Source organism: Polyodon spathula, chromosome 31, assembly GCF_017654505.1.
Source record: "Polyodon spathula isolate WHYD16114869_AA chromosome 31, ASM1765450v1, whole genome shotgun sequence".
NCBI lineage: Eukaryota > Metazoa > Chordata > Actinopteri > Acipenseriformes > Polyodontidae > Polyodon > Polyodon spathula.
In genome coordinates, this window is record NC_054564.1 from 2985566 (window position 1) to 3008857 (window position 23292).

Sequence of the window (23292 nt, forward strand, 5' to 3'; positions counted from 1 at the left end):
AGCCCTGTGACTGAGCTACTGTGGAAAAATATAAAATGGAAATGATCTGAGAGTTGTGACCCGACACTGCCAGTAGTGCCAGTGCCACTGGGTATAATTTTCGGAGTTATGCAATTCAAAGAATATTTGTGGGGAAGAAAGTTTACTCTCATGACAGACCATAAGCCCTTAGTTAAAATTCTGGGTCCTAAAACAGGAGTACCATTGTCACAGGAAGTAAGTTACCCGTGAAATAAGTTAGCGTTTGCCTTTTTGAGCCTTTCTGCGCAGGCAAGAATTTTAGAACTTAAAGGTAAGGTTCTGTGGAAATTTATCCAAGATTTTACAGATGCCATTTGTATTTTTTTAAGAAACGAAAACAGGTTTTATATGCAAATATAAGCGTTTATTCTACAGTATGCAGGCTCAAGTTTATTTCAAGTTATTTTCACGGTAAAATCCTTGGTTGTTTTGTATTATTTTATTTTTTTTTAATACATGTTTTGGGGAAGTGAATGTCTCCCTGTGGACCGCTGTTACAAACACTTTTATTGATTGACGTACTTAGAGAATACTGTTTTTGACGTTTTAATAAATAACAACACTTCTGCCTCAGTTTTTCTATTTTTTTTCTTCATCTATGATTTTGCCATTTGTATCTCTTAAACATTTAATCTCCTCTTTGAATGTTCTCTTGCTGTTGTAATATTGGAAAAACATTTTGGAATTGGTTTTAGCTACGTGTGGGAATATCTAAACCTGTTTTAATATATACAGAAAACGTACTTTCTTTTTGGTTTTTTAAGTGTAAAGTGCCTTTTTTTCGCTGAATATTTTTTTATTGATCTATTAAACCATTTTTATATATTTTATATTTATATTTATCTATATAGGGATATATATGTTATGCGCCTATAGTACTACATTTTTAGAACAACCATATATATATATATATATATATCCAATCTACTTCTGTAAAATTTGAGAAACGCACAAAATGATTGCCTTCCTATACATGGTCTGAGTTTGCCAGTGTTCTCTGACCTCTGTTTTACTTTCATACGATCATACCAAGAAACACGCAGACTTTATATATATGAACGTGTATATGCACACCTGTATTATGCATGATAAATTGGAGTTCAGTACTTACAGATCGATGCGTGTGATGTTTTGTTTTTGTATATTTTATAAAAATAAATTGTTTTAGATTTTGCACCTTTTTTGGGGTGAGCCTGGGCAGTATACATTATAGAGGGGAGGGGTTTGTGACTTAACAATTGCGCATAAAAATACATCTTAATGCTTAATGTTTTTGATATGTCGTAACCAACATACAGAATATTATATTTATTTCTCTTTTGGTAATATTTGTACAAAGAAAACCTATAATGTAAATAACCGACAATTACAAACTTAAAATGACAACTCTGATGATGGTTTAAACTGGGAATGTTAAATAATAGATATTGTCATATTATTTAAAAAGTGTTATTATAACGATTAAACATAAATATAATTGCACTTAAAACTAAATCGCACATTGCAGACCACGTCGTTGTAGTAGCTTAAAGTTAACGCTATTATTAAATAAAATACAACATGATACAATAAAAAGTATTATTAATATTATAACAATGTGTTTTCGATTTGATCCTGACAACATTTTTGAAAGTAAAACAATTTTCTGAATTCAAGTTTACAGACAGAAAATGGAGACGGCTTAACCTTGCCTTTAAATTGTAAAATTCGCGTTGTGCAAAAAGGCTCGAAAAGGCAAACACTAATTTATTTCAGGGCTAACTTATTTCCCGTGACACCGTCATTGGCTCCTGTTTGCTGTTTGCTGAGACCAGACACATCACAACACACGCAGCTTCAACAACAAAGACAAATTCTAGATCTTCACTCAGGTCTCTGCTTCCTGAACAATGTGTACTGGCAAAAGATAACAGGGGAGGAGGATACAAATGGCAAAACGGGATCATTAAGAAGGTACTAGGTTGACTTAACAGCTGTACATGGTTTTGGTAGCAGGTCAACTTGTAAAGAGACACATTAATCATAATGTGGGCTGTGAAAGAGAATGATGTATCCGAGATTGAAACAAATGAAAGAAATATTGCATGGCATGATGATGTTTCTGTATCCACAGAGTCAATTGGATGTAACACTGAAAAGGTTGGAAATGCTGAAAGTGTAGGTAACTCGGAAATGCAATACCTGTAACTGTTTCAAATGGGGAAAGCGTAAATACGGAGTCAGGTACAGCAAGTCCTGTTGTAACACGTTCCACACGTAACCGTAGCCTCCTAACAGATTGAATTGTTACAGTGTTGTTATTGTTACACGCACAAAATTGTTACAGTGTATATCAACACATGTAAGGCCACGTGTTAGCTAGGTTTTAAAAGCAAAGGTGTTTTTTGCGCTTCTGTGTTCTGTGTGTAACTGTGAATAATAAACAACAAACAAATGTTAAATAAACAACGTTTGACTTTATACAGTCCTCCTTGTCTGGGCTCACTTATTTCCTTACCCACAATACATAACAATAACCATATTCATATTACATATTGAAGTACTAATGCTGTTAAACCTGTAAAGGCACTGGAAACACCCAGGCTGGGATTAGCAGGGATCCAAAGTAGCTTGAAGCTACTCGATCCATTAAAGCATTTAATGAACCAAAAGGAGCACTTGTACTGCTCTGATTCGTTAAAACTAAAAGTCTGTGTGTTTTTCTTGACTATTAAAAATTAATCTGGATACGTTGCAGGCCCAGTGCACGAACAAAACCACTACAGGAGTTTAAAACATCTTTGTCCTCCTTGAACGTTTCCCCTGAGTTTAAGAGTGTGCTCAGAGCATATATATCAATAAAAAGTATGTGCGAAAATTCTGACAACACGCTGAGACACCTAATAAAGTTAGTGCCCTTGAGTGAGTATGGTTTGCATATCAAATACCTCCCTTGCGGTATTTTGTGAAGTAATTTGCATACTTTTCCACACATTAACATTATTAATTATATTTAAATGACTCGAACGCGGTACGTTTTCTGCACGCTTTGTTTCCTGCCACTGGTTAACAAATACAGCAGGTGTACAAAGCATGCAGTAAAGGGGTAGTTTGCAGCGGTCTGCTATCACACAGCATTGCAGTTATGTGCTGCTTGTCACATTTCTGTTCTGTCCAAGCTGGTACTTTTTTTAGAAATGCTGAAATTGTAAAAGCTTCTTTTTCAATTCCTCATGAAGCTAATGACGTTTCTTTAAAAATGGCTGCCTGTATGTCATGGCTGATTCAAAACCGGGCAGTAACATTCTGGTTCCTCTTTTCTCAGCAGTAAGTCACATAGCTGTTTGTGTACTCTGGTAGTCATGTCATTTGTTGGCAATTTTAATACACTCATCACTATACTGTACTTGAATTTAAGACACAGGCTGTTTTTGAGAAGAAAATTATTTTAAAAATGTGTCTTAAATTCAAAGGAATACAGTAATAGTGTGGCCCAATATCTCATAATAAACATGGTAGTGTATGTTGCTTGCACTTTGTTGAATGCAAGCAGTGTCTCGGTGGTCAAGTGCATATTGACCCCTTAGTGATCAGGTAGGCAAGGAAGTAACTCAGATACCATAGAGATTATTGACAGATCACTCACATAAGGGCCTTCTGCAGTGCCTGTGCTTCTAAAATAGATAAAATACAGAATCTATATTTCATGTCAATGTATTTTAAACTTTAATTGTTTGGCATGTGCTAAAAGATTTGACAGGAAGATCTTACTTTACATAAATTTACCTTTATAGTGAAAAGCAACCGGGTATGAGTTGTATGAATGTTGAGGGAACTGAATATTTTTAGTCTAAACTTTATCAAAATGTTTCATGAGTACAACACAAACTTGAGAAGCTTCACCAGGGGTTAGAGAGAAACACATGCCTTGCAACACTTGAAGATATGCGTAGTCAATCTTGACGAGAACAGCAAATAAACAAAAATGTACAAAAATCAAATACCTGTTTTGGCCAACAGGTGGTAATAATTTACCCATAAGGTCTAAATCACGTGAAATGCCTGAAGAGTGGGGCAGACTCCACTTTTACTATAACACACGTTACTATGAGTAAACGTGCAGCCCTCATGGTTTACATTTCTCTTTCCCTCATTCCACTAGATACAGGTTCAGACTTATCTAGCTGAAGCAAAGTTTCAGCCTTGAAGGACTTACTGAGCAAGCCGGTTCAACTGGTGAGCTGAAACAAAGGGTGGGAGGGAGGGAGAGAGCGCACACCCAGTTATGAGAGAGCAACACACATGCACACACCCTGTCAAGGGAACTGATTCCAGCTGACTCGTATTATGAAATACAGCTGGTTTGCCTATATAGTAAGAGAATATGGGATCCCCCCCTTAACTCATGAGAAAATGAACCCTAATACATCATGCTGAAAAATCTAATAAAAACACAAACAATAGAATGCCTCAGGATACTAAATAGACTTCTGACACTTACTGTAGTAGTTGTTTATGAGGGCTTGGTGATAATTGTTTCATGATTATATCAATTAGGGATTAACAGTGGTCATTATCTGGTAGATAACTGACATCCACAACAGTTCGGTGTTCCAATTGGTAAGAGAGTGCACTTAACAAAAAAGAGGTCAAATTCTACTCTAAACCAAACAAATATTTTTGTGCGAAGACATTTTTTAAATGTGTTTTAAGGTTGGATTGCCTAAGCTTGTCATTGAAGTTTTATGATTGTAAAGTCCAGTTGGATTTTAGAGGGTATCTAATGAGCGCTCTACTTGGAAACCTGATTGGCAGAGACGATCTGTGAGGTTTAGGTTAAAGCATTGAGGGTAATCAGACTAAACTAAAAGATTAAAGGTGCATTAAAATAAATAATTATTTAAAACAGGGAAGGAATACTGCCACCATTCACCTGACACCATTTAGGTGTGACTGTGATATGAATAACATGCCCACATGTTGACCTGTTCCTATCCATTTTTAAATAACTAGCATAACTGAGGCAGAAGTAATAAAGGGACTAGGAGCTCTTAAAATAAACAAATCACCTGGGCCAGATGAGATCCTCCTAGTAGTACTCAAATAAATGAAATAAGTTATTCACAAACCGCTTTACAAAAATTCCACATAAAAGATTAACCCCTTCTCTGCTGAAAAATAAGAATGCTTTCAAAGAAAGACATGTTAATAGATTATATTTATCAATTAACTAAATGCAAAGTGAGTCAACAGAAGAAAAATCTAAATCAAATCCATATTTGGTGTGACTACCCTTTGCCTTCAAAACAGCATCAGTTCTTCTAGGTACACTTGCACAAAGGCAGGGATTTTGTAGGCATATAGTCTGGTGCATGATTAAACAATTATACCAAACAGATGCTAATGATCATCAATTCAATATGTAGGTTGAAACACAATCATTAACTGAAACAGAAACAGCTGTGTAGGAGGAATAAAACTGTGTGAGGAACAGCCAAACTCAGCTAACAAGGTGAGGTTGCTGAAGACAGTTTACTGTCAAAACTCTTACACCATGGCAAGACTGAGCACAGCAACAAGTCACAAGGTAGTTATACTGCATCAGCAAGGTCTCTCCCAGGCAGAAATTTCAAGGCAGACAGGGGTTTCCAGATGTGCTGTCCAAGCTCTTTTGAAGAAGCACAAAGAAACGGGCAACGTTGAGGACCGTAGACGCAGTGGTCGGCCAAGGAAACTTACTGCAGCAGATGAAAGACACATCATGCTTACTTCCCTTCGCAATCGGAAGATGTCCAGCAGTGCCATCAGCTCAAAATTGGCAGAAAACAGTGGGACCCTGGTACACCCATCTACTGTCCAGAGAAGTCTGGTCAGAAGTGGCCTTCATGGAAGACTTGCGGCCAAAAAGCTATACCTCCGACGTGGAAACAGCGCCAAGCGACTCAACTATGCACGAAAACACAGGAACTGGGGTGCAGAAAAATGGCAGCAGGTGCTCTGGACTGATGAGTCAAAATTTGGCTGTAGCAGAAGGCAGTTTGTTCGCTGAAGGGCTGGAGAGCGGTACACGAATGAATGTCTGCAGGCAACAGTGAAGCATGGTGGAGGTTCCTTGCAAGTTTGGGGCTGCATTTCTGCAAATGGAGTTGGGGATTTGGTCAGAATGAATGGTCTCCTCAATGTTGAGAAGTACAGGGAGATACTTATCCATCATGCAATACCAACAGGGAAGCATCTGATTGGCCCCAAACTTATTCTGCAGCATGACAACAACCCCAAACATACAGCGAAAGTCATTAAGAACTATCTTCAGCGTAAAGAAGAACAAGGAGTCCTGGAAGTGATGGTATGGCCCCCACAGAGCCCTGATCTCAACATCATCGAGTCTGTCTGGGATTACATGAAGAGGGAAAAGCAACTGAGGCTGCCAAAATCCACAGAAGAGCTGTGGTTAGTTCTCCAAGATGTTTGGGCCAACCTACCTGCCAAGTTCCTTCAAAAACTGTGTGCAAGTGTACCTAGAAGAATTGATGCTGTTTTGAAGGCAATGGGTGGTCACACCAAATATGGATTTGATGTAGTTTTTTCTTCTGTTCACTCACTTTGCATTTTGTTAATTGATAAATATTAACTATTAACATGTCTATTTTTGAAAGCATTCTTACTTTACAGCATTTTTTCACACCTGCCTAAAACTTTTGCACAGTACTATATATACTATATATATATATATATATATATATATATATATATATATATATATATATATATATATATATAGTGATGGAGTGTACATTCCAGAACAATCTTGGTCAGCTGTGGGGCTGTGGCTGTAAGGAATGCACACTCCATCTGCATAAGGGTTATACGGATGGGTTGAAAGGAAGCTAAAATAAGAAAACGTGAAGACAACATAAACCAACTGGCTAGTAAACAACTGGGAAATAAAGTAATGGGTTTAAAAACAAAATTATAGTTAAAAATAAATTAATGCAAACTAAATGCTTTAATTGTGTAATTACCTGATTGCCTAGGAGTTAAAATTGGTAAAGCTGAGATGGTCTGGGAAAAGAGAGAGGAGAGATCAGGAGAAGACACCAAACGTTGAAGTAACGGAGAACTTTAAAGTGAACGGCAACTTTGTTTTCAGGGTAAGCAGAATTAGCCTGCCCTGCTTAGTTTGGAGAGAGAAAAAAATAAGTGTTTAGTTTAGGACCCGAAAACGGGGTAGGTTTTGTTTGTTTTTTCTGATTGTTTTGTTTTCACATAAAACCACACTCTGGCGTGTTTCACTGTAAGAATGGCTCTTGTTTGGATTTATTCAAATATTCTACACAACATAATGTCTTTAACCTGGTAGACGACAACGAATTCTATATATATATTCTATATATATATAGTCAGACTCTGAAGTTTCTATTGGTGCCAAGTTTTTGTGGTTTATTTGGATGTGGATGTGTCTGTGCCCGTGTGGAAATCTTTTCATTGGTTATGGAGGGTTTACATGCTCTATGCAGATGCCAGGCCACTTTGAATTTGCCACTTTGAAAAACGCAGCCCATGGTTTTATACCGTGTCATGGTCTTCCTTGCAGCATTTGGTCCGACTTATCTACACCTCCCATGTGTCTATTGTAGTCCAGCACACACTCAGGCTTGTCAAATTCAGGAGGGTCCCTTGGGGAGCATTAGAATTGTCATTATAGTGTAACAATTTTAAATTAATTGTCCCAGCTCATGGTGGCAGGGACAATGGGGCAAGAGTGAACAGCCGCGGTTACACTTATTAAAGCCTATCTAAGTTGCATTTTTCTTCACTAAACACAAATGAAAAACACAATAACATAAAACAATGTAAATACTATAACATACTCTGTAATGTAACATGTAAAAAGTAATAAAATTATAACGTAATAAAAAGTAATGCATTATTTACCTTGAATCAAGTTCAAGGCCAAGGTGTTGTTGACTGGTAACAATTCCGCTAAGTTAACACGGAGCAACGAGACTGCATGCGCATGCTACTATGACTAGTACACGAGACAAAGCGAGAGATGATGCTGGTAGTGGGAGATGCTGAAGAGATGGGAGCACACAAGATGACACGGAGGCAAATGCAGATGCGTCATATGTTTCCGTGCAAAACCACGTATACACAAATCTATGTGTCGCGGTTGGCAAATTGGTATACAAAAGGAAAACCGTGTATACATGAATTTCGCGGTTGTCAAATACGCGGTTGGCGAGGGATTACTGTACTGAAAAAAGTCATGAGTGATGAACAACTGCAAGAAGTCAATTGGGGTCAATCCAGTTATGTTCACCCTGGTACCTGGTGTGCCCGAAAAAGGTGGAATTTGAGGCTGGATGTTGTTAGGGGGGGTCCAATCATAGAGTGGCTGAAATTCACCACCCAGGACCTACTGTATCCTGTTCTGCTAGGGGCTCAGGCTCAATGTCCATTAGCTCCTTTTCCTCACTACTGCTGGATTTCTCACTGGAGGAAGAGTCATTCGGTACAGTTTTACTACCAGAGTCATCAGGCACAAAATCACTCTCTCAGTCTGACTCCATTAGCCTCTGCGCTGAGCCACTTTCTTGCCATTTTACTGAATAAAGCTTAACAATAAAATAATACAAACACAAATAAATTTCAAGACCGATTTATCACAATTTCTAAAGAATTATATATATATATATATATATATATATATATATATATATATATACACACAGCTCTGGAAAAAATTAAGAGACCACTGCAGATTTTCTTAAATCAGCATCTCTACATGTATGGCAGCCATTTCATTCCAGTGTCTGTTGAATTCCAACACAGTCACACCTATTCTACTGATTAGGGGATCACCTGAACCAAATCTTATTTAACGAGGAAAAGTATAAAAACCACTCCTGTGGTCATCACTATCCTCTTGCAATAGGACCAGCTGGATGGCAAAACAGTGCTAGTAGTACCTCAAAAGTAATTGGAATCAAAAAATAACTATTGACCATGCCCAAGAGTTGAAAAGGAAAGTTTTGAGTGAGGAAAAGAAGGGTTCAATTCTGGCTTTACTGGCAGAGGGATACAGTGAGCGTCGGGTTGCTTCCAACCTTAAAATTTCAAAGACGGCGGTTCATAAGAACAAGGTCAAGCAGCACACATTGGGGACAACAAAGCTACAGACCGGCAGAGGGCGAAAACGACTCTCCACTGACATGGATGACCGTCAACTCATTCGAATGTCACTCAGCAACCATAGGATGACATCAAGTGACCTACAAAAAGAATGGCAAATGGCAGCTGGGGTGAAGTGCACGGCGAGGACAGTTTGAAACAGGCTCCTAGGGGCAGGGCTGGTGTCGTGCAAAGCTAGAAAAAAGCCCTTCATCAATGAGAAGCAAAGAAGAGCCAGGCTGAGGTTTGCAAAAGACCATAAGGATTGGACCATATAGGACTTGAGTAAGGTCATCTTCTCTGATGAGTCCAATTTTCAGCTTTGCCCAACACCTGGTCGTCTAATGGTTAGACGGAGACCTGGAGAGGCCTACAAGCCACAGTGTCTCGCACCCACTGTGAAATGTGGTGGAGAATCGGTGATGATCTGGGGGTTGCTTCAGCAAGGCTGGAATCGGGCAGATTTGTCTTTGTGAAGGACGCATGAATCAAGCCAAGTACAAGGTTGTCTTGGAAGAAAACTTGCTTCCTTCTGTTCTGAGAATGTTCCCCAACTCTGAGGATTGTTTTTTCCAGCAGGACAATGCTCCATGCCACACAGCCAGGTCAATCAAGGTGTGTACGGAGGACCACCAGATCAAGACCCTGTCATGGCCAGCCCAATCTCCGGACCTGAACCCCATTGAAAACCTCTGGAATGTGATCAAGAGGAAGATGGATGGTCACAAGCCATCAAACAAAGCCGAGCTGCTTGAATTTTTGCTCCAGGAGTGGCATAAAGTCACCCAACATCAATGTGAAAGACTGGTGGAGAGCATGCCAAGACACATGAAAGCTATACTTGAAAATCAGGGTTATTCCACCAAATATTGATTTCTGAACTCTTCCTAAGTTAAAACATTAGTATTGTGTTGTTTAAAAATGAATATGAACTTATTTTCTTTGCATTATTCGAGGTCTGACAACACTGCATCTTTTTTTTTGTTATTTTGACCAGTTATCATTTTCTGCAAATAAATGCTCTAAATGACAATATTTTTATTTGGAATTTGGGAGAAATGTTGTCAGTAGTTTATAGAATAAAACAAAAATGTTCATTTTACCCAAACACATACCTATAAATAGTAAAACCAGAGAAACTGATAATTTTGCAGTGGTCTCTTAATTTTTTCCAGAGCTGTGTGTGTGTATATATATATATATATATATATATATATATATATATATATATATATATATATATATTTTTTTTTTTTTTTAAATGAAGAAGTAAATGAAAACTTAAAATCAATTCAAATTGTTGGGAAAGGAGAAAAAAATTGGATCTGTACAATATATATGAAAAACCAACCCCCAAAAAGCCTTCATTACTGTGAAATTGTAGAAAATCAATAACCTAAAATAAATCAATAAATACTAATCAAAATAGTGTATTTTCTGTATATGTTGCATGTGTTGTGTTTTAATGTCGTTGTATATTCATCGGTACATGGGATGTAAACGGGTCTGTGTAACATGAGTGTTTAAAATATATATTTGTATTTAGGCACAAGGATTGCACAGCACTTCACGTGCAAGTAAAATGTAATATGTGAGCACGGGGAATTGCACTTTATTAATTCATGTGCAGTTGTACAGCGACTCCAAATGAATGATTGATTACACCGTGTAACAAATTATTTTTTTTTTTGTTCCTGGGTAGTAAGTGTTATTTTCTATTTCCAATGAGAAAACTGGTGAATTTGTGTCTTTTCGTTCACATGAAGTCAGTAAAAAACAGCATATGAATCCAAATTAACCAGTATTTATACTAAAGTAATACAAAAATGACTACAAAAGATTTAGAAGTGAGTAGTTTTTCGAGATTTACGATTATACTGTATTTACCCTCCTGGTTCAAAAGCAAAGTTTGTGGGGAATAATAGCCATTTTCTATACTTTTGAGGCATAAGCAATTAGGAAATAACACTTACTACCCAGGAACAAAAATTGTGTTACATAGTGTTAGCAGTCGAGTCTCGGTACAGCTGCATAAAAGGCTACATGTTTTCACCCACTCGGGGTTGGGTGTTCGGTGAGTGGAGAATGGGATAGGAGATGGAGATAATAATAGAAGTACAATATCTGCTCACTGTGTTTTGTTTAGTGTTAGTCCGTGTTGTTTGTCTCTTTGTTTTGGCTGCCAGTGCCTTGTCCTGTTTTTGTCCTGTTTTATTTTGTAATAATAAACTGTGCAGCAGCGCATCCATTTATCATTTCCTCTCTGTACTGTGTGTTTCTTCTGATCTGACGTCCCCCCTACAGCCGTCTTTGTGACATACAATTATATCCTATTATGTTGTGAGAGAAGAGGAGATAATTATTCTTTTTAAAAAAAGACATTTTTTTAAGTCAGTCCTTCTCACAATTGACAAGATTTGAACTGCAGTACCTCTCACAGACTAGATAGGTTACAACAGTGCCATGTGATGACAGCCAGGAGCAGAAAGTATCTTCCTCTACCGTCAGATAAACAAAACAAGATGTAGCCTTGTACTGCTAATTTCATGAAACACAGGTCAATAAAACAGCTACTAATCAAAGGTAAACTTTTTTTATTATCAATCCACATTTGGGATGTTTCATATTACAAGCCAAAGATAGCAACCGCTTGCAAATAGGCTGTAAATTACATTTAACAACTGCGTCACAGCAATATATATTTTGTCTGTGAATATAGTGAAATTAAAGCCAAGGATTGAATATGTAATAAATCCTCAATGAGTGACCCTGAGTGAAAAAATGGCATTCTGTTTTTTTTTGGGACGGGTTACCATGTATTTCAATTGGACATACCACGTACGTGCTTAGCATTGGGGAAGCAATTGTTTGGATGTGCCAGGTACATCAGTAGTTCACAAAAGGTTAATTCTAAAATTGAATGCAGTAGGGATTCAAGGAAATGCATGCACATGGATTAGGGATGATTAACATATAGAAAAAAATGTACTGATTAGAGGAGAAACCTCAAAGCGGAGCGAGGTAAACAGTGGAGTACCACAGAGATCAGTATTAGGTCCTCTGCTATTCCTAATCTACATTAATGACTTAGGTTCTGGTATAGTAAGCAAACTTGTTAAATTTGCAAACTACACAAAAATAGGAGAAGTGGCAAACACCGTTGCAGCAGTAAAGGTCATTCAAAATGATCTAGACATCATTCAGAACTGGGCAGACATGTGGCAAATAACATTTAATATCAATCAATCAATCAATATTTATTTTATATAACACCTTTCATAGTGGACCACCATCAGAAAATGCTTTACAAGATAGTGAGGAACAATTCATAATATATTAAATACAGTGAAATGCAGGGCATAGTACATTAAATACAACAGTAAAAACAATGCAAATACATTAAATATAGGCGTAATACATTAAATACAAGGCTAGGATGTGAATTCTAAACATTGTGGATGTGTGTGTCTAGCAGAATCATACCAATAAGATGGAGTAAAAAAACCTGAAAAAGCAATTTAGACAACAGCTAATAACAGTTACCAGGCTTAGAAAGCATTAACCCCTAGCGACCCATTTATTTTCACACTCGCTGTTTATTTTACACGTGCTATTATTTTATTCATAGTAAAACAGGTTTAAAAGGCTCTGCATATCAACAGAACACGCAGTACTGCATCTCCAGCCCTGCCCCTCTCATTCTTCACTGTATTTATCACATATCTCTTCATAGTAGAGTGTACTGATAAATCATCTCCTGATCACTTGTTTTATCACCAAACTCCTCAATAATGCTATCGAAGTCATTATTTTATTATTATAGCATCTCAAAAAGCTTCTTTGAGCGCTGGATGTGGAAGCAGCTATCTTGTTTATTTTTGTCCGTGTTGTGTCTGTGGTGAAGGGGCTATGTGTATTGCTCAGATTCGCCTCCTTTTTTTTCAGCTTCTCTCAGCTTCTATTGGCCTCACTTGGCCATTGAAAGCTTTTCTCAGCTTTTTCCGAAGAAAAAACGACTACAGACCTGTGCTTGATGTCTTTTTGATGATGTAGGACAGGGACCGACATCAAAACGGAAAGGAAAAATTGTAATGTCGGACCTGACCACAAAGGGTTAAAGTTAAAAGCAAGAGAGAACAAGTGGGTCTTGAGAGTTGATTTGAAGTTAGTGATTGTGGGAGCTGCACACACTAAAGCTAGGAGAAAGTTTCAGAGTCTGGGCCATGAAGCTAAAAAGAGATCTCTGAGTGTGGTGCACTTTTGCTTGGGTATAACAAGCAGGTCTGAGTCAGAGGAGCTCAGCTTGCGTGCAGGGACCTAGCGGGTCAGCAGGTTGGAGAGAAACTCTGGACCTGTGCGATGAAGGGCCATGTAGAGAAGGAGGAGAATTTTTACAGGTAGCCAGTGCAGTGACAGTTTGATCATGTTTTTTACCTAAAGATCCTAGCAGCTGAATTTTGAACCAGCTGTAATCGGTTTATGGCGCGTAACTGGAGACCTGGAGAGTTGTAGTAGTCGATTTGAGAGGCGATGAATGCATGACAAAGTATCTCTGCATCTTGGAGGGAAAGGTAGGCATGGACCTTTGAGATGTTTCGGAGGTGGTAGAAGGAGGATTTGACTACAGAGGAGATTTGGACATCAAAGGAGAGGACTATCCAGAAGTACACCAAGGCTTCGTACAGTGGGGGAAGGCAGCAGCAGACAGATTCCGAGGTTCAAGAAGACAATATTGAGATTCTTGAGTTGAGTTTTCGATCCAACTAGAAGAAGTTCAGATTTGTTGGTGTTGCACTGAAGAAAACTGGCAGACATCCAGGCCTCGAGATCCAGGGACTGGTTGAGAGTGTGCATAATGAAAGGAGCAAGGTCAAAAGCACAGAGACGGACAAGATTTGTTGGCCAGAGGTCCAGGAGGCACGTGGCAGTAGTTGATTTCAGCAGTATGCTGGAGACATCAGTAATGAAGAGAGGAGAGAAGGAAGAGAGAGCAGGAGGGACAATCAGAGGGGATTCAAGGTGGTCAACTACTATACTGGGTTTGAGGCAGGAGAGAGTAGAATAAATGGTACCAATTTTGTTCTAAAAGAAAAAGGAGACATCATGGCAGGTAAGAGAGAAGGATGAATGGGAGGTGGATTTATCGATGGCTGGATGCAGGATTTGATCAATGGTTTTGAACAGAATATTTGGTTTACCGTTTCCCATAGATATGATATCTGAGAAGTACTTCACCTTGGCAGCAGCGACTGCACGCCTGTAGCTACTGAGGTGATTGGTCCAAATCTGTCTGTGAACTTTTAGACCGGACAACCTCCATTTGTGCTCAGACTTGCGGCAGGCAAACTAAAGCAGTTGAAGTTCAAGGGTATACTATGGACAGCTGCGATGCTTCTTCACTGTTCTAGTTGTAGGCAGGACAACTGTGTCGATGATCTGAGCAAGGGTAGCGTTGTAGAGGGACAACGCATCATTGACCAATTTCGGGAGAGTACCAGTCAGAAGGGAAGAAGAGACATATTCTGATAGTATTATAAGATTTAGCAGATTTTTGGGATGGAAGGAAAGCACAGTATTGTAGTAGTTGAAGGTGCTGGAAGATTAATATTGGTAGTGATTAAGAAATGGTCAGAGAGAGAAAGATATCTGTGACTGAGAGATTGGAGATATTAAGACCCCTAGTGAGGAGCAGATCAACGGTGTGTCCATGGGAAAAGTGGGAATGTTGACAGATTGAGAGTCCAAGACAGTCCATTGACTGACAAAGTCAGTCACTAGAGGTGAAGAAGGCAAATCGACATGGATTCTAGGAGTAGAATTTTGTCAGTAGAAGTGCAGATTAGAGAGACTAATTGCGACAACTTGCATAGTTATTCTTTGGTGGACAATAGATAACAGCAAGGGTGAGAGACATGGAAGAGGGGAGCTTGATAGTGAGATGCTTAAATGAAGAGAAGGCTGGAATAAAGAGAGCTGAGGCAGCAAGCACAGAGTTATCAATAACAGCAGTACACCCGCCTCTACCCGTGAGTCGTGGCTTGTCAAAGAGTGAATGTAGCGAGTGCTTATCGTTTACAGAAAAGTGTAAGGTACTGCACACAGGCAATAAAAATGTCCATTATAAAGACCATAAATACCAAGAAGGAATCAATGAAAAACATCTAGGAGTTTATTGACTCAGAAAAGTCTTCATCTTGACAATGTGAGGAAACTATAAAAAAAGGCCAAAAAAATGATTGGATATATAGTGAAAAGTGTTGAATTTAAATCAAGGGAAGTAATGTTAAAACTTTACAATGCATTAGTAAGACCTCATCTAGAGTATTGTGTGCCTTTTTGGTCACCTCGCTACAAAAAGAATATTGCTGCTCTAAAAAGAGAGCAAAGAAGAGCAACCAGAATTAACCAGACTAAAATAATTGAATCTATTCAGTCTTGAACAAAAATGACTACACAGCAATCTGATTCAAGCATTCAAAATTCTAAAAGGTATGACAATGTCAACCCAGTGGACTTTTTTGACCTGAAAAAAGAAACAAGGACCAGGGGTCACAAATGGAGGTTAGATAAAGGGGAACATTCAAAACAGAAAATAGGAGGCACTTTTTTACACAGAGAATTGTGAGGGTCTGGAACTAATTCCCCAGTGATGTTGTTGAAGCTGACACCCTGGGATCCTTCAAGAAGCTTCTTGATGAGATTCTGGGATCAATAAGCTACTAACAACCAAACAAGCAAGATGGGCCAAATGGCCTCTTCTCGTTTGTAAGTTTCTTATGTTCTTGTAGGAACATAAGAACAGGTATGAACGAGGCCATTTGGACCATATGAGCTTGTCTTAAAGCATCCATGTGATTCTGCCTCAACAACATGACGAGATAGCCCATTCCATACCCTCACTACTCTGTGAAGAAGTGCCTATTTCCCTCTGTTCTAAGTACGTCTCCATTTCATTTTCACCTCTGTTTCTTACCTGTGCTCAGGTACATTGCAGAGAGCACCATCAATAACTTTCTAGAGCACACACCAGGCTTCCTCCAACACAACACGTCCATTCTTGTTGCAGTCCTACAGGAAACAGAGACACACAGTTTATAGGGCTATAAACACATATTTACACATAACTATTTCTCAGAAAAGATAGAAATTATCAGAAAGAGTTAATACTGTATGTGTGAGTTAGGGAGAAAATACTACTGTTAAGTTTTTGATCATTCATGTAAAAGTGTTTTTGATTATTCATGTAAGAATGTTCACAATAGAATCTGACAATTTTTATAAATGTAAGACAAACAAGGTATTATTTATCTTGATTTGAATCCAAGGATGAACCACAAACATATTTTTTCATCAAATTAAGTGACCTGTGAGTCTGCTTATCCTTGATTTCTGGGATATAGTGGAGGCGGCCATGCATACAAATTGGAGATTTAAATATGTACCTTAAAGGCAAGGTTAAGCAGTCGACATTTTCTTTCTGAAAAATTTAATTCAGAAAGGGCTGTTATTGCAATCTTTCCAATGTGTCTAGTACATCATTATACTCTGAATAATGTTGTCAAGATCTTTATTAAAAGCTACATTATAGGTGTTAAAAACCAATAACATGTTGTTGTAATATTGATAATGTGTTTCTCATATTATTATTTAATAATAGGTTAACTTTAGGCTACGTAGTTTACAAAGATTACAGTTAATTGCTGGCTACTTTATAAGTTTTCTTCTTTGCAATATATTTGCAAATATTAGTGAAAGAGAAATAAATACAATACATGCATTATTTTGTACAGCATATGGGTTATGACATTCTTAAACAGTATATGGGTTAAGATATAATTTATCGCATGTCGTGCGATTTATTTTTATGTGCAATTATATTTGTGTTTAAAATGTAACAACAGTTTCTAATAGGATATTTTATCTATTATTTAATAATAAGTGTTAATTTTAATTTCCAGTTTACAAAGAAGTGGCAAACTCTCATCCCCACCGTCTCAAAACAGCAAAATAAGGACGGCTTTGTCCACCTGCATAAAAATACAATAATAATAATAATAATAATAATAATAATATCACACATAAATACATAAATAAATAAATAAATAAATAAATAAATACAAAGGGGTGCACACTTTGCCACATAAGTCCCCCCTTGTGCACAGCACGCACAGCACACCTCCTCCCTTAAAGCCCCAGAAGTCTTTTCCATGCTCCAGCGATAGGTACAAAGGCTTCCATTGGCCCACAATGGGCAAGATAGTCAGTCCTCCTGCTGGCAGTGGCAAAGCTGACCTCCAACCAAGGCAATCTTGCGGTCGCCCGGCCGCAATTGGGGGTGGTCTCCTGACCTTCCACCCCTTTATAGCTGTAAGTTCCACTTTTGGAGCTCCGGCAACAGTATTTCCTGCGGAGACCCCAGACGAAGGAATTCTGGCGACCCAAGGCGAAGCAGTTCTGGCGACCCCAGGCGAAGCAGAGCCGGTGATAACAGCAGCGGACCCCCGGGAGGCGAACTCGGGAGGGGAGCCCCTGGCCATTGAGGCGGCAGCAGGAGCTCCACTTCTCCCTCGTACCCTGCAACCCCGGGCGATGTGGAGCAGCAGGCATCCTAGGGTGAAGTGAGGCAGACATCCCCACGCGGTGACGTGAAGGCATCATCAGCTGCAGCTCCTCTGCTTTCGGGCTTCTCATCCTCTGGCTCCTGCTCTGGGCAGTCCTCGTCCTCATGCCCATAGGCAATGCACAGGGTGTACCACTTTGGCTCCTTCTGCTTCCTTCTCACCTTTCCCCCTCTCTGCCTCCTTCTCCTCACCTTCCTCTCCTGGGTCAGTTCGTCCTCTCCCTCTTGGTAGGGACAGTGCACCACCTGGTGCCCGAACTCCCCACAGGCAAGTCACCAGCCTTGGGGTCCTCTAGACCACCAAGGAGGCCCTCCAGTTCCTGGCAGTCATCTCTCCAGCTCCAGCTTTCCATTTCTTTATTATTTATGTCTTTATTTTTTTATTTCCAGAAACCAACACAAAAAACCACTTTGAAAAAACAAACAAAAAAAATGCACTTTCCCTGGTCTGACTTGGAGACTGTGGTTTATCTCACCTCGGACACCATATGTCACAAGGCTGGTTGAGTGGTGACGTCAGACCCGGAACAATAACACACAGGACAGAGACGTGGAGTTTTGGTGAAGCTGAGTACTTGCTTTCGCTCAGCATTTAATAAATGAACAAACAGAAAATAAAGATGCTTAACAAAACAGAACACGGCACTTGAGCCAAAATAAATAGACAAACAAAATGAACAGACACTAACAAACAGCACAAACACTAAACAAACAAGCACAGTGCTGGTCCTCCAGCACGACGTAGCAATTGCTTCCTTTTTCTCTCCGTCTCCCGTTCTTTTGCCCTGAACACACAACCCCGAGTGAGTGAAAACATGCTGCTTTTATGCAGCTGTACCGAGACTCGATTGCTAATCAATCATTCAATTAGAGTCTCGGTACAACTGCACGTGAATTAATGAAGTGCAATTCCCCGTGCTCACATATTATTACATTTTACCTGCAAGTGAAGTGCTGTGCAATCCTTGTGCCTAAATACAAATTACACTTTATAACACTTGTGCTCGTAACCAATATTTAAATCCTGTGTATTTTATACATAAATACCAACATTAACACACTACATACAACATAAAACCCTAATAAACACAAAGGGGAGGGACACTCCGCCACAGTGTCACATGAACTTCTTTAGGCAGCATTTGATTTTTTCAGCTTACCGATGACAATAACAGATTTAGTGAAAGCCTACTTTGGAGATTTGCAATTTAGTTTTTCAACTTCAGAATTCAGCACTACATGGCAATGCCTAGAAGTTGGAATAATGGCTGGATGTATCATTTCTCCACTGGCTTTTACCATGGCAATTGAAGCAATTATTAGGGTAGTAAAATGGGTAGTGGGAGGAGAGCACTTGGCTTCTGGAATGAGACTACCACCAATTCGAGTATACATGGATGACATGACAACAATGACTACAACAGTAGCCTGCACTAATCGGTTATTGGGCAAACTAACCAATAACATTGAATGGGCATGAATGCAATTCAAGGCTGTGGCCACTGACTGTGTACAAGGTTTCCTTGACAACAGTTGAGAAGCTGGAAGCTTGAATCTGTTCATACGTCAGGACATGGTTGGGTGTTCCATGTTGCCTCAGCAGAGTGGGACTTTATGGTAAAGGAATACTGCAGCCACCAGTCTCAGCTCTAACCGAGGAGTTTAAGTGCGCCAAGGTCCGACTGGAAATGACATTAGTAGATTCATACGACAAATGCGTAAGGGAGGCAGCACCTGTGTTGAAAACTGGAAGAAAGTAGGTAGCAAAGAAAGCTATGGAAGATGCTAAGGCTGCCCTTCAAATTCAGAAGAAAGCAACGCTGATGTAAGGGTAATTAAGCTGGGCTGAGTTGAGTGAAGGACAGAGGGGGGTGATGCTGGGGTGCCAGAATCACTGTCGAGCCCTCTTGAGGTGTCATGGGCTAGTCGACGAAACACAGAGGATGGAAGGTGTCCACTTGAAGAAACCAGAGATGTACCCTACTTAGCTCAATCCACACGGTTTTCATGCTGATGCGCTGGGGAGACCACACTGTGGTTGATCCCCGGAGCCAGCATCACAGCCGTTGTGTGTTGATGCACCAGGGAGGTAAATAAGCTGATCCCTGGAGCCAGCATTACACTTCAGCCATCCTCACCAGACAGAAGGATATCTGCATCATCAGATGGAAAGCAACACAAATGGATGGAGATGCAGATGGATCACATCAGTTTACTGTAAAGCTACATCTTAGTTGGTGCTTATCTTGGTGATAGCCGAGTTTAAATCAGCATGAAGTTTTAACATCTACTCTCATGTAATGGAGATCAGATACCAGTCCAGGTAGTGTTGTAGGTATTAACCAGCTCATCGACTGATGAGGACTCAGAGAGTGGTAATGAGCTCAATACATCAGAAAGCTTAACAGTAAGTGAAGAATTAATTATCCAGGATGTATGGGTAATTGATGGATGGAGCTTGAGCAATTTTGCAAAGAAGAATGGGCAAAAATTGCGGTCCAGATGTGCAAAGCTGGTAGAGGCTTATCCAAATAGACTCATGGCTGTAATTGCTGCCAAAGGTATCTCTACCAAATATTGACTCAATGGGCTGAATACTTACGCAATCAATAATTTTCTGTTTTATATTTGTAATTAATTTAGAACAATTTGTAGATTTTATTTTTCACTTTATGGACTTTTTTTTGTTGATCAGTGGCAAAAACTCCTAATTAAATCCATTTTGATTCCATGTTGTAACACAATAAAATGTGCAAAAGTCCAAGGGGGTGAATACTTTTGAGAGCCACTGTATAAATCTCCCTTTCATTCAGGCAATATACCATATAGGGGATCAGGTGATGCTGCGTATACTACCCTGGCTTAGAAAGCCTACCTGTCCAGGCGGCTGGCAGCTGCTGAGGAGGAATTCAACACCATGCTTTGGCAAATACCCGTAGTGGGCACTTGAAAGGGAGGGGGCAGATACTGATGAAATGGACTGAAGTGCAGCAGGTGTTTATTCCCAAAATTGCCACTGCCTGCTGTATCCTGCACAAACTCTTGTCAACAACAAAATGGGGTGTTCAGAAATCAGTAGCTGCTTTTGAGACAGAAGGGGAAGGTTACAGTCTCACCAGAAAAAAGTGGCACTTTTTGATACCTGAGGTCATGAACACCTATAGGTATGCTATAAGAGAGCCCCAATGATGACAGGTGACAACCACCCCTCTCTTCATATGGTGTTGCGCTACAACCTGCCAAGATTCATTGCTCTAGGGACTATAACCCCCCCACCCTCAACGTGACACATCTGTGAACCAGTCAAGTGTCATTCAAAACAAAAACAGAAATACTTTACTATCTACAGTCTAGCACACAACACTTTTAACTAAGATTAAACCCATAAACCCAAGAAAACACCAAAACTGTGGTATTTTCTGGTATACTACCCGCACCTTGCAAAGGACCATATGGACAGCTGGAAATAATTAATCAAAACGAATGGCTGAAGACGTGATGCACACGGGAAGGCTTCACCTATCTTGATCATTGGACCACATTCTACAACGAGGACTATCTGTATAGACGGGATGGACTGCATTTAAATAACAAGGGAACCAGTCTACTCGGAGAAAAGATCCTCGAGCAGGTTCAGAAGCATTTAAACTAGAAAGGAAGGGGGGAAGAAATCAACAAAAAAACAGAAGGGAGACCGCATCAAAACAAGAACAACAACTCAGGTAAGACAACAATTAAATGTATTTATTTAAATGCTAGAAGTATCAGAAACAAAATTCTAGAACTTGAAGCTACTGCAATAACAGGTAACTATGATGTGATAGGTGTTACAGAAACGTGGTTATCTGAGAGTGATGGGGACGAATATAATATTTGTGGGTATACACTGTATAGGAAAGACAGGCAGGACAGACGAGGAGGAGGGGTAGCGCTATACATAAGAAACAGTCTTGAAGCCCAGGTGTTAAACCTGGACAAAGAAAATAAAACCGAATCAATATGGGTCAGAATAACAGACAAAAATTCAAAAGGCATAATAATAGGAGCATGCTATAGACCGCCAGATTCAGACGGTGAGCACAATAATCTGTTATACAATGACATTAGAAATGTGTGTAGCAAAGGAGAAGCCATACTAATGGGGGATTTCAACTTCCCCCAAATAAAATGGGAAAACCCGGTGGGTAGCGCGAAGGATGAAATAGAAATGGTGGAAATGACAAATGACTGCTTCCTAACACAATTTGTCAAGGCACCGACTAGAGGGGAGGCATGCCTTGATTTAGTCTTTTCAAATAACGAAGATAGAATAACTAAAACAGAGGTCAGAGAACCACTGGCAAACTCAGACCACAACATGGTCTCATTTGAAGTGTTTTTTAAAATCCCCAAAAGTAAAGACTAAAGCTAAGGTTTACAATTTTAGAAAAGCAAACTATGAAGGTATGAAACAGAGACTAACAGAAGTAGATTGGAGTAAAATAGAGAAAACACCCACAGAAGAAGGATGGTTGTTCTTCAAAAATGTAGTACTAGAGGCGCAAAACAATTACATCCCTAAAGTAGACAAATCTAAATGTAAAACTAAATTGCCAAAATGGTTTAATAGATCAATTAAAAAAAATATTCAGCGAAAAAAGGCACTTTACAGAGCATTAAAAAAGGACCAAAAAGAAAGTACGCAGAAAGAGTACACAGAACTGCAAACGCAAGTCAAAAAGGAAGTTAGAAAGGCCAAGAGAGAAATAGAAATGAACATTGCTAAGGGAGCTAAAACCAATTCCAAAATGTTTTTCCAATATTACAACAGCAAGAGAACATTCAAAGAGGAGATTAAATGTTTAAGAGATACAAATGGCAAAATCGTAGATGAAGAAAAAAAAATAGCAAATATGTTAAATGATTACTTTTCACAAGTTTTTACAAAGGAAGATACTGACAACATGCCCCACATGTCATCCAGTTCCTATCCAGTTTTAAATAACTTTAGCATAACTGAGGCAGAAGTGTTAAAGGGACTAGGAGCTCTTAAAATAAACAAATCCCCTGGGCCGGATGAGATCCTCCCAGTAGTACTCAAAGAAATGAAAGAAGTAATTTACAAACCGCTAACCAAGATCATGCAGCAGTCTCTTGACACAGGGGTTGTACCGACAGACTGGAAAATTGCAAACGTAATACCGATCCACAAAAAGGGAAACAAAACTGAACCAGGTAACTACAGACCAGTAAGCCTGACTTCTATTATATGCAAACTTATGGAAACTATAATAAGATCCAAAATGGAAAATTACCTATATGGTAACAGGGTACTGGGAGACAGTCAACATGGTTTTAGGAAAGGGAGATCGTGCCTAACTAACTTGCTTGATTTTTTTGAGGATGCAACATCGATAATGGATAATTGCAAAGCATATGACATGGTTTATTTAGATTTCCAGAAAGCTTTTGACAAAGTCCCGCACAAAAGATTAATTCTCAAACTGAACGCAGTTGGG

At 39.2% G+C, this 23292-nt stretch overlaps 1 protein-coding gene across 4 annotated transcripts in view; it reads right to left on the reverse strand.

The window, feature by feature from the left end:
* The window catches only part of vsig8b (V-set and immunoglobulin domain containing 8b), a 63790-nt gene that overhangs the window by 33269 nt on the left and 7229 nt on the right, over positions 1 to 23292 (reverse strand). For 2 of the 4 annotated variants that reach the window (XM_041233371.1, XM_041233372.1), the window contains one exon: positions 16148 to 16242. In XM_041233371.1, the coding sequence (XP_041089305.1) occupies positions 16148 to 16229 (82 nt within the window). In that variant the 5' untranslated portion in view covers positions 16230 to 16242. Of the gene's footprint in view, positions 1 to 7022; positions 7063 to 16147; positions 16243 to 16616; positions 16652 to 23292 lie in introns of all 4 variants that reach the window. The other 2 variants (XM_041233374.1, XM_041233373.1) reach the window with 2 other exon arrangements.